This window comes from Cebidichthys violaceus, unplaced genomic scaffold (assembly GCF_023349555.1).
Source record: "Cebidichthys violaceus isolate CVI_PGR_0920_01 unplaced genomic scaffold, fCebVio1.0.p SCAF_87, whole genome shotgun sequence".
Taxonomy (NCBI): domain Eukaryota; kingdom Metazoa; phylum Chordata; class Actinopteri; order Perciformes; family Stichaeidae; genus Cebidichthys; species Cebidichthys violaceus.
This window is the reverse complement of record NW_027176972.1, coordinates 270109-282019: the sequence shown is the minus strand read 5'-3', so window position 1 is coordinate 282019 and position 11911 is coordinate 270109. Positions and strand designations below refer to the sequence as shown.

General features: G+C 43.5%; 1 protein-coding gene across 1 annotated transcript in view; it reads right to left on the bottom strand.

Annotated features, from left to right (window-relative positions):
- The window catches only part of clstn2a (calsyntenin 2a), a 119279-nt gene that overhangs the window by 19581 nt on the left and 87787 nt on the right, over positions 1–11911 (bottom strand). Inside the window, exons 7-9 of the mRNA XM_068702632.1 lie at positions 9035–9220; positions 8060–8317; positions 6218–6339 (exon numbers count right to left, since the gene is read on the bottom strand). Coding sequence (XP_068558733.1) covers positions 6218–6339; positions 8060–8317; positions 9035–9220 — 566 coding nt within the window. The remainder of the gene's footprint in view (positions 1–6217; positions 6340–8059; positions 8318–9034; positions 9221–11911) is intronic.

The window sequence follows — 11911 nt, the reverse complement described above, 5'->3', positions numbered from 1 at the left end:
ACACGGATAGGGAAAGAAAGAGGAAGAAGAGAAAGAAAAGGAAACGAAAGGACGAAAAGGAAAAGAGCTTTTCTAACACGCTCAACGGCATGAAACGCGTCATGAAATCTTGTATAAGTGTTACTTATGCTGTATAAGCACCGTCGTCCTTCTCCCGTCCTTCTTCAGCAGTCAAGCAGTGAAAAAGTGAAAAAAGTAAAGGAGATGACTGTCCAGTTTGAGCCAAAATCTTTCTAAAGATGGTGAATGTCGGTGCCTCCGTGCCCCTTTTTTATTTTACGCGTGGCATCTATGCTTTATGAACTGGTGTATGTTGTCTCCTCGGTTACACACCGGTGCATAGACTACATCAAGCTTTGCTCTTAACCCGACAGCGACGATACGTCACGATACGTCACGATACGTCACGAACGTTCTCGTCAGTGACAACGACTGAAAAAGCTCAAGCGCGAGAGAGAGAGAGCGATGAGAGGCGTACGATTACATAACATGTCTGCCACTTCAAGGTCCGCTTTGATATTGTGCAGTCCTGCAGGAAAGGAGACAGACCGGGCCGGACGGTGCAGTAAAAACCTTTTTTTTAAATGGTCCACGTGCCCACACCGGGATTTGTTGTTGCGGTTTTGACAGATGGCCAATGCACCAATACGAGCCGTAGACGAGGCGTACGTAAGTATTGTGACTCGCGACTGAGCAGCGGAAACACTGACGCTTAGTGCTCCAGATTTCTAGTTATTTCAGGAGGTCGCTGAGGATGGCGCCAGGGGCGTCATCGAGCCGCGGTGTCACGGCTCGCCCAAAACAATCCCAAACAGGAAAATAGTTCAAAACAGTCTGACGGCGTAACTCCACAAGTCAGTAATGGGTCGAGAGGGAGTGAGAGGAAAAAAAAAAAAGGAAAATACTGATATGGAAGAACCAAGCCGTCGATACATTAGAATACTGACGGTGTGCTTATGTCTGCTGAGCGGTCTATAGGTATCAGATAGTGGCATTAAGCCTCTTACACACACACACACACACACACACACACACACACACACACACACACACTCTGGTCTCACCGGATAGCACACTCCAAAGACAGACACATTTAGTGAGATGCAACAGCTCGACATAGGGGGTAACACAGGAAGCGCTCAAAGCAGACAAAGTACAGCGGAGCTCTCAAATGAGGTCATTTGAAAAATAGCAGCTAGAAAGAAAAAAAATAAATAAACGCCGAAGATAAATACGCTGGAGGCAACGCTCAATATCTTCTCTGTCGCTCTTTGTCTTTTTCCATTTCGCCTTTAAAGAAACTGCCAGTCTGTACCGTCTTCTGTTATTATTGTTGTTCTAAAGCATGCTGCATGCTGAGACCTTGTAAAATTAAGAGTGATTCCTCGCAAGCAGTCTCAATCTTTCATATGACAATGTGTCACTTTCTTTTTTTTGTTGTGTCGCCTTGACCTTTAAAGACGCCCTCTAACGTCTCTGCTGTATTGATCGCTGCATGCTAGGCATTGTAAGCATTGGTGAATTACAAATAACTTAAAGTGAAGTGAAAGGTTCGTCGGCAAGTCTCTTGTGTTTGAGGTGGAACTAAATCACTCTTTGAATAGGAACTTCAATCTCTGCTGGTATCTACAGCAAACAGGCAGAGGAGGAACACACACACACACACACACACACACACACACACACACACACACTCAACACCATCCAATTAATCTCCTCGGAAACAAAGAAAGGCTTCTAATCAACACAGGACAGAGGACAAGCCGTGGCACAGCAAGCATGGTATAAGCAGTCGGACAAGGCTGATAATTGCTAGATGCTGCGTAGAAAAGTAACGTGTTTGATTTCTGTACAACTTCAAACATTCGGTCCCGACAATCGAACTCTGACATAAATGATAAATAGCCGGGGTCTGCGTCTGTCTCGAGCGGTGGGTAATTGGCAAAATTGGGAAAGTTCATCTGCGATTCACGACGCATGATCTGCCCCGTCGACAGCAGTACAGTTACTGCTGTGAAACAAAACTGCCAACACAGATGATCTTTGGCCCTTGACTAATGTTTTCGAAATCTCAGATCTGAGAAAACTGAGAAAAATACAGTTTATTGAATCAACTCAGACCCTTCTGTTAGCCTATGGTGTTTGTTTTTTTTTGTTCTACTCTATCTATGAGTACCTTGCTGCGAGTAAATAAAACCTTATTTGCGAGGGTTTAAATCAGCGGCATCACAAACACACTTGTTCCTTATCTTACGATGCTGAGCGATCTTAGAAAGCTGTTAAAAATGGCTTCTTCTTTATCCGCTTTTCTCCCTCGCCTCTGCTTCGTGTGACTTTTTCTTTGCACGTTTGACCCATTCCCACCATCTTTGGCTTTCAGGACATTAGAAGAATGAATCTCGGTTTGTATAGGACTTTTTGACTGGGAGTGAAAATATCTTTTGAACAGCTGGATTGAACTGATAGGCTTACTGGGATCAAGGAGAGTAAATAATGTGCCTAGAGGGGAGGGATCCACTCCATACTCCATTACCGAGGCTGAGCAAGAGGATGGACAATGGGCATCCTGTGTGTGTGTGTGTGTGTGTGTGTGTGTGTGGGTGTGTGTGTGTGCCTCACAAACACACACAGAAATATGTCAGTGCTTGTAGACGTGTGTGTGTGTGTGTGTGTGTGTGTGTGTGTGTGTATGTGTGTGTGTGTGTGTGGGAGGGTTTCTGTCAGATGTAACATTCCTTTAGTGTGTTCGATCGACATGGAAAATGGAAGCCTCTATCTCTCACCCTCTTTTTTTTTTTTTTTCCCAGCTTCCTTTCATCCCTCTCTGCCCCTCCCCTCTCGGGGTGAGAATTGCAAAATCAATAGCGCTAAATGGAGTTGCCGCGGAAGCCATTGAGTGTCCCTTCTAAGTGCTCGAGGAACAAGGAGAGTAAGAAGCAGCTGTGACACCCCACAGTTACCTCTTCTCCTTCCACTCTCTACCCACCACATCCATTTTTCAGCAGCCTCTGCTGCTCTCTGAGCTCGTCCTCATTACGAAGTACAAGGCAGCAGTAGCTACCCTCAAATTACCTTTTCCTTAGTATACCTGTTACTAGAGATACTGAACAAGAGAGTATCGATTGATTACATTCAACAGGCTGCTCTCGTCCGGGATTGGTAGCAATACCTACGGGAAAAAAAAAAAAATATCCCACGAAATGTTTCCGTACGTTCTGAACGAGGGCGTAGAAACGCCGCTGAAATCACACGAGGGACACGATATTGACAGGACAGAGTGTCAATATAATAGACCGTATGAGAAGTGGACGTCACCCATTGGTTTAAGGGCCGTCGCCATGTTGTTGTTTTTTTTGCAAACTGATGACTAGGGATGGGTGTCGTTTGGGTTTTTTCCCGATACCGGTGCTAAAATGATACTTTTAAAACGATACCGGTGTCTAAACGGTGTCTGAACCGATACTTTAAAAAAACAAAAACACACAAAACGACGATTAACGACATCAGAGAAAGGCTTTTTTTTTTATTGCCAAGGCAAGTTGTTTTCTTCATATTGAACAATATATGAACTGTTTGAAGTATACTATAAATATAAATAAATACAAAACACTTGGCTTCAAACTACAGCTTCAAACTTTTTAACTTCAAACTATGAACAATATATTAACTGTTAACAACAGTTTACATTATACTTAAATAAATATAAATAAACTTCAGCGATTCTTTTGCAGAAATATGAGCATATTTGCCTCGGCACCGAAAGGAAGCAGCGAAATCTGCGTTGGGTTTCCAGTTTGGCACCGGTTTTCGGTACCCAACCCTACTGATGACCGGAAGTTACCATATTTGGAATGCGGAGGAGTGGCTCCGGTAGCGGAAGCGGCCCCGTCAATCACAGTAAGCCCGCCTCAAAGCATACTACGCTTTATGGTCTATTGGACTCTACACTATATTTACTGTCACGTCACGCCGTATCATTTGAATATTTAGTGGGAAATATACCCGCTATACAAACAAAAGTCCTAATTTATGTTGCTAATTAAACCTAAATGCTTTTCCTGCTATGACGTGTGTCAAAATGCCTGAAGAGAAAAAGATTTCCAATGCATCTTAGGAAATACAGTTGAGAAATCATAACCATAGTCATATAATCGCAACAGTTTTAAAATAACATGACGTTTTGAAAAAGATAAACGTCCCTGGATTTTCACTTTAGTTATCTACAGTCCGCTTAACCTTCTAGCACTTTAAAAAAAACCAAATAGAATATCATATTGCGCTGCTCTTTGACGTAAAATACCACGTGTTGCTCCGGGGCACAAATCAGATATTGATGTCGGTTTTTCCACATTCAAGTGGTTTCTCTCTCTACTCTCACCATTTTGCACCGAGATTCCCACAATAACACAAATTCTTCAATCAAGTTTCCCCCTCTTTTCTTTTTCCCACTTGTGTTATTGTAGTTATTGACACAACATGTTCAAATCTGCAGGGAGCCACTACCATACAACAAAAAAGCACAGCAGCAATGATGAGTACACCAAACCGCATTGTACATCACAGATTGATGATCACAGAGTGCTCCTATGATGTCATTCCTCTCATTAACCTCCACTATTTCAGACCAGTTTTTTTTTCCCATTTATATTTAATGAGAGTCTCTGCACAAGCGATTTGTACTGGTGAGCACCTCATCGCATATTCTCTTTGACTGCACTGCACGCTTCCTCCGTGGTCCTATACGCAACATCCAAACAAAAGGAGCAAATAGGATACCGGGGAGAACGAGAGAGAGAGAGAGAGAGAGAGAGAGAGAGAGAGAGAGAGAGAGAGAGAGAATAAGAGGAAGAGAGGCTGAGATAGAACCGAGTCTTGAGGTTGTTTGCTTGTTTGCTCAGAAAAGCCGGCGGTCTGCTACTCGGCTGCCCTTTTCTTTGTTATAGAGCCGCCGCCATTGGGCCTCAGGAGAAAAGAACACCGGACTGAGAAAAAACACTTTTCAATCTACCTTTGACCTAGAACAAACAACCACCTGGATGGAAGGTGAACAGCAGCGCAGATGCCTGGGACAAAAAAAACACACACACTGGGAATGTTTGCATGCTGACAAGGAAAGGACTGCATGACACAAGGAGCCAAAGCCTTGGAATGTAATCTTTCCAATATGATTGATAGGATTGATCAGAAATATATAAAAAAAACATGGTCACACATACAAGGAGAGACACAAAAACAAATCAAAAACTCTTAAGAGCTTGCTGTGATTATGTAAGCGTTTTGTATTAATATCAGTATGAAGTGGACATATGCTGCGTCCCTATTTTGTGAGTCTGTTGAAAGGGGAGGTTCCCGAGCAAGAGGTCATTGGCTTATCATGAATATCATCATTTTTGTTCTTTTGTACAGTCGGATATCTCCGCCGGGCGAACTACAGCGACTAGACGCCCTTCAGCCGCATGATTCTCATTCAAGCCTCCACCTTACTGATGTGTCCTTGAGCAAAGACTCCAGCTCCAGAGTCACCGCTCTAACCCTGCATTGTAATGTTTGCAAAGGGAGGGGACAAAAACCAGATGTCACTGATGGATTACAACTTCAAATGTGTATCTTCATATTCTGTTAAAATACCTGCCAGCTGTGCATAATATCCTCTGAAATGCAGATGTTATGTACAGTACACCGTACAGTACATCTGCGGGATAATTACAGCTGGGAAAGTGCTGTGCAACGAAAAAAAAAAAAAAATATATATATTATTATATGCATCTTTCTAGCTGAAGCAATTTCACGTGGTGCCATCCCCTCCTTTGAACGGCTTTCTGCAGGACTGAAACAGTGAACAGCAAATTAGTTCAACAACTCTCCAGAAGCATGACAGATAATAGAGATCTGCTGCTGGGTGAGCTATTACCCATAACTAAACAGACTTTCCACTTTGGGTCTATGCTTGCATGCGTGTGCGTGTGTGTGTGCGTGCGTGTGTGTGTGTGTGTGTGTGTGTGTGTGTGTACACATATAACAGTGTCTTCTACCCTCTTATCTCCCTCAGCGAGGGAAAGAAAGTGATGGAGGGCCTCCAGTAATTAGAATGGAGAGCCTCTCCTTTCACTACATAAATAATGATAGGCCCTTCACACGCTGTAGAAAATCACCCCTCGAACCTACGCTGGCGCTCCCAAACGGGACGCGGACGAACTCACACAGACGCGCTTCTCACCTGCTCCAGCTTCCAGTGGAACTCGGCCGGTCTGAAAGTGTCGACCTGAGCGAAATCTCTCCTGAGCAGGAACACCAGGCGGCAGTTGTGGACGTACAGCGAGTAATGGTGGCGGTTCATTTCTGCAGCGGGAAGATCACAAACGTGCACGGTCACACACACACACACACACACAGACTCCAACATCTGCTCCTTTGGTTTTCTTTTATTGATTTCTTTCTGGAGTCATACAAAAAGTCAGAGAAGCACAGCGTGTGTGTGAACGACTCGACTCTTTTCAGCTTCCTCAGACGGGTTTCTGTGCATCAAACTGTCAGTGTGACTGAAAGACTGCATGTCTGCTTTGTGATTATCAACTGGTTTCTGTGTGAGATGGCAATAACAGGTGAGTCCCACTTGCTCCGCTTTTATAAAATGAATCAGCTTGAGGCGGGATGAGATGTCAGGTCTGCAACAGATTCTCCTCTGAATACGACCCGGCAGTGATGAGCTGCCGCTTGCCTCCTTTCTTTAGTGTTCTCAACTGGAAACAGATGTTTGTCATTTCTCACCCACACAGCGCTTCAAAACGACGTCAAGTCACATTTAAGAACACTCAGTTTGTAATAATAAAGTCGATACAAAGCTTTCCCCATTTTTGTTTTTTTTGCAATTCTACAATTTGAAAATGGTGTTTTACATTTTCTCTGCAGCACTAAAATCTTTCACAGCGTGAACTCTTGAATGCAAATATAAAAAAAACAATAAGGGATGCAGGATTTAGAATAAGAATAAGCATAAAGTTGACATTCTGATTCTTCTATAAGATGCAAAGCTCGAGATGAACGATGCCTTTTTAGCCCTTTTAGAACACATCCTTGGTCATATTGTGCAAATTCTTTTTCCCCCCCCAAAAAATGATTTCTTCGTATTTTTATATCAAAATCCAATCATCTTCTCTTCTCGTAAAACAAAACATGCTTGCATAAGCTATAGCAGCAACCAATTTCGACCAATTATATGGTGACATTCATCCATCAATCAACGTGCAACTTTTCAGCAACAAGGGAGACGAGCGGAGCCTCGGTCCTCTGCAGCTACGCATCAGATGTAATATTCTGTTTCTCTGGGGAACGCTCAGTACAGAAGATAAAGACACTGAAACTTCTGTTTCACTGGGACTTCATAATAATCACCATCCTTTTTTCTGTATCTCCCATCTTTGATGTCACCAGGCTCAGCCGAGACGGTTGACAGGATACAATACACGGGCCTGTTTCCACCACAGTGGTGGTGATCTGGCCTTCGCGCTGAGCCTTCTGGTGCCGTTCATATCCTTTACTAAAGCCAAAAAAGTTGCAATGGATAAAAAAAAAAAAAAAAATTGGTTTCTAAGATTCTGATGGTTTAACACGAACCGCTCTGCAGTTTTTTTTTTTTTGCATTACAAGATCAGACCACACATTTCGTAAGCTAATAAGCCATCTGTGAGAGCATTGTGAGAGCATGCAATGTGCAGATGGCTTGCTTAATTACACAGTTCAGGCAGCTCGGTTCAGATGTGTAGTGGGGAACTTGTTTTTAACTTTCAAAGACACTTGCCGTTGTGGGCCTCTGTCATGGCTTATCTATCTTGTTATTTTGTTGAAACGGATGTTTTTGATTAGGTTATGTTCATAGTTTGAAGTAAGTTTCGGTAAAAGGAACATCAGAATTTAAGTAGTTTCCAGTAGAGCGCCAATGTTTCTAAAAAATATAGGATAATTCATATAAACTCAATGATAATTTGTTATTAAAGCTCTCTAACGCGTCAGTTAGACGATGGGAATGTACTTCTTAAGATATACGTCTTGGTTTCCTCACCCGTCTTGTCAGAGTTGCACAGCAAGGTTTCCTTCTCGGCCCTGAGTCCTGGACTGGGCCCGTGTTTCATCCACGTTGCTATGGTGAACTGGTCCGTCAGGTTTTGGGGCACCACGTGATCCGGAACATTAGCGGCCTGATGTCCGTCGAATCTGTAGATGAGGTCGCTGTCGCGGCTGCTGTCGGTCAGCAGAGATGCCGTCCAGTTTGCGGAAGGGCCGGGGGCGGGGAGGAGGTCGGTGCTGCCTGACGCCGCACCTGGATGTGTCAATCACAAGGTACAACGCTGAGCATCAAGCTGCAGGGAAAACCGCTTCTCTTTTTCCCTGCGTGATTTCTCCGAGCGACAGAAGTCGGCACGGATCAGATCACGACCTAGTGTTCGTGCAAACTTACTTTTGCAACCCTGTACTGTATATACTGGCCCTCTGCTGTATCCCCCTCACTCATAAGCAAAAGCAATATGGCAATTTGAACGCATATTTTGAGAAACAAACCGTTGATTAACGAGACACAGCATAATCAACAACTCGCATCTGCAAATCAGCGGCTTGTGTGACGTATCGACAAAATTGCAAATCAAGTGTCAAAAAGGGAAACGTACTGAAAATGATCACTGTTGCACACATCTGTAATTTGAATTCTAATTCCTCAACAGAAACATTCGGTTTGTACAGCGTCACAGTGCAAAAGTGCAAAACCACGGCGAGCAAAAATGATGACGTTTTGGGAATTAAATAATAATAAAAAAACCAATTATTTCAAATTAGTCTCAAGGATTGAAATGGCACAACGGAGATTGGCATATTAATACACAGCTGAGGCTAAGATGTCAGGAGGTAATTTCTTCTTTGAATTACATTTTTCCTTGTCTGACATTATTATTACTCCCCTTTGCTCTCTCATAGTCCCCGACTCGTAAATAGTACCTCACTACTCTTCTTCCTCTTCCTCTTCCTCTTCCTCTCCACTCACCACAGAGTTTTTGCAGAGACTTCTCGGAGTACGTTTCCCGATCACAGCCCTTCCCGATGTGATTGGTCTGCAGCTCCAACATCGCCTTCACGCCAGACAGAGGACCTCCACACGTCTCTATGTGCATCTTGGGAAACAGCTGCCTGCTTCCAGTCCCCGGCTCATAGTCCACCCGCTTGCTCCAACCTTTAACGATCAACATTGGTATTTTTCATTTAGTTATGTAACTGGTGTCATACGTTATACGAGCACAGGTCACCTGGTATCACAATGGTTCCAAGAAATCCAGAAGAAGAAGAAGAAGAAATAAACTACACATTGAGTCATTGTTAATGTAGTGAAATGATACCTGATGTCTAAGTCAGTCTCACCCCTCAAGATGTAGTTCGCTGGTCTGAGATCTCAACATTCTTTATTGTTTTTAAGGAGCATTTGACGAGAACGACGAAATCTTTCGAGGAAACATCGAATTCAAATGTTACCTCATTCATAGCATGTATAATTACTTGTATTTCAAGTGATAAACAACTATTTTAGCATATTTCCATCTTTAAATACTGTTCGCCGTCTGTCTTGTCGCTAACATTGTTGCCGTTTCCGTCGTCGTTTCTTAATGAGCGCGTGGGTCTTGAATGAAGGAACGGCTAGCCACACTGGTTTTGAGACTTTCTCCGTGATTTCTTGCCCCCCCTCCCCCCCCCCCCCCCCCCCCCTCCCCCCGCATCAAGTCAAAAGGAGAGCGAACGAGCCGGTAACATGACAGGCGTGGTAGAAAAAAGGTGCTGACCTTGTAACTGTCAGTCCTGTTGCCAGGTGTTATACTTTCATCACCCAGGGGTTTACATCTCGCCTCGATGTACGAAAACCTTTTTGAATCGTTGTTGGTGAAACGGATTCACCAGCACAACTGAATATGTGTGTGTGTGTGTGTGTGTGTGTGTGTGTGTGTAGGTGTGTGTGTAGGTGGACACCTGGCAACTCTTTCCAAGCCTACAGAATATGATATCATGAATCCTGAGACAACAAGAAAAACAAACTGACATCAGGTAGGCGAGGAGGAGTGAGGAGTGAGAAGTGAGGTGGAGCGAGACGTATTTAGCCGTAATATATGCCGGGGAGCCTTCTCCACCCAAAAAAGAGCCGTAGAAGAACTGCTGACCTTTACACACGGACAATATATAAGGTTGAGTACAAAAGACTTGATGTTTTATCCAAGGCATTACGCTGCTATGGGTTAATGGTTTTACAACAGGATTACGCAGTACGGCCCTTTTCTTTATGAGGCAAATCGCAAAGATTCATGCAACATTGATGAGGGCGAGATAGAAAGTGTTGCTTTGCGATTCTAACGCTCAGAGTGGATAGACGGACCCGGAGCGCCGTCGGGAGTTTTGCACGTTTCCCTTCTATTCCTAAATGATTTTCTTTTTGTTCGGCCTGCTGCGCCAAAAGCGGTGGCTCCTCTGAGCTCTGCTGCACATGGAGATGACGTTACCAGAAAAAAAAAAGCTGAATGACATTTCAGACAACTTTCTCAACATCAGACTCTCTCTCTCTCTCTCTCTCTCTCTCTCTCTCTCTCTCTCTCACCTCAGTGATGTGCGCTGACATTTCCCTCAATGAGTGTCCCTAAAGCCTAAACAACTGGCATTCTCATCATTTTCAGTAAGTGCTCTCTTTGCACTTAATGGATTTCTTTTCTAACATTAGGCTTGGTCAGATGTAATTTTTTTTTTTTCCCACAATTATAGTCGTATTTGAAATATAGGAGTATTTGAACCGTATGTTGTTCCAGGCAACAGAAGAACCAAAGATACTCTCAAAATGATCTCAAAATGGACGCACAACTTTGGCGATCGTCTCGGTGTTTAGATGAAAATAATGGATGAGATGAAATCCATTATTTAATGCACAGTATTATTGTCTTAATTATTGGAAACAAACGGATCTAACTCCATGCCACGGCGCATATATAATGTTTTTAAAGTTTGTAGCGATACAGATTTTGTACATATGACTTATTATTTGTTGTATCTCTCTCTCTCTCTCCTTCCTTCCCTGTCTGTACTAAAGGCTTAAAAACAACAACTTGAAAATGACGTATCCTCCACATGGTCTCACTGTATTTTGTTCATGAATAAACTGCAGTTGTTTTGAATCACCCCTGGCTCAGTTGCTCTTGGAGCTTTATAATAAGAAGATGGGAATGAATGAGACTGTTAGGTGGATTTGGTCGTGGATTTAAACCAGCACTATTTACTCGTGATGTTTAAGAAAACATGCTTTCGTATAATGAAGCACAGCTTTGCAGCAGATTGGGGTTTTCTAACTAGCCGGCAATATTTTGAAGAATGTAAAAAAATCCTTCACTCTAAGTTTATTCCTCTCTTTCCTCCCCTACGGGGCTCTTTGTTGATCTCTTTCTTTCTCTCCCCCCCCCCCCCCCCCCCCCCCCCCCCCGTCTTATCTCGGCCTGTCTCCCTCTTTCGTTCCTGTGTGAGCTTGACTCCTGAGACGCTGTCAGCGCTGACAGGTGAAGCAGCAGGGGAGACGGGCTGACTCGAATGCCAAGCTGCTAGCATGTTAAAGGAGGAACGAAAAGAAAGGGAAAAACACACACACACACACACACACACACACACACACACACACACACACACATACACACACACTCCAGTCAACTTTCCCTCTGGAGGTTTTTTGTTCAGGTCCTCTGATTTCCTCGAGAGACGTTCATTCTGAAATGAGATAGAATTCCCTCGAGGGAAAGGATATGCTAAAATACTGCACCGTCTGCTCCAATTCAGGTAGTGTTGCGTTACATTTAAGTACGTTTAAACATTATAGCCGGCGTAGGAATACGTATACGCTGCCAAT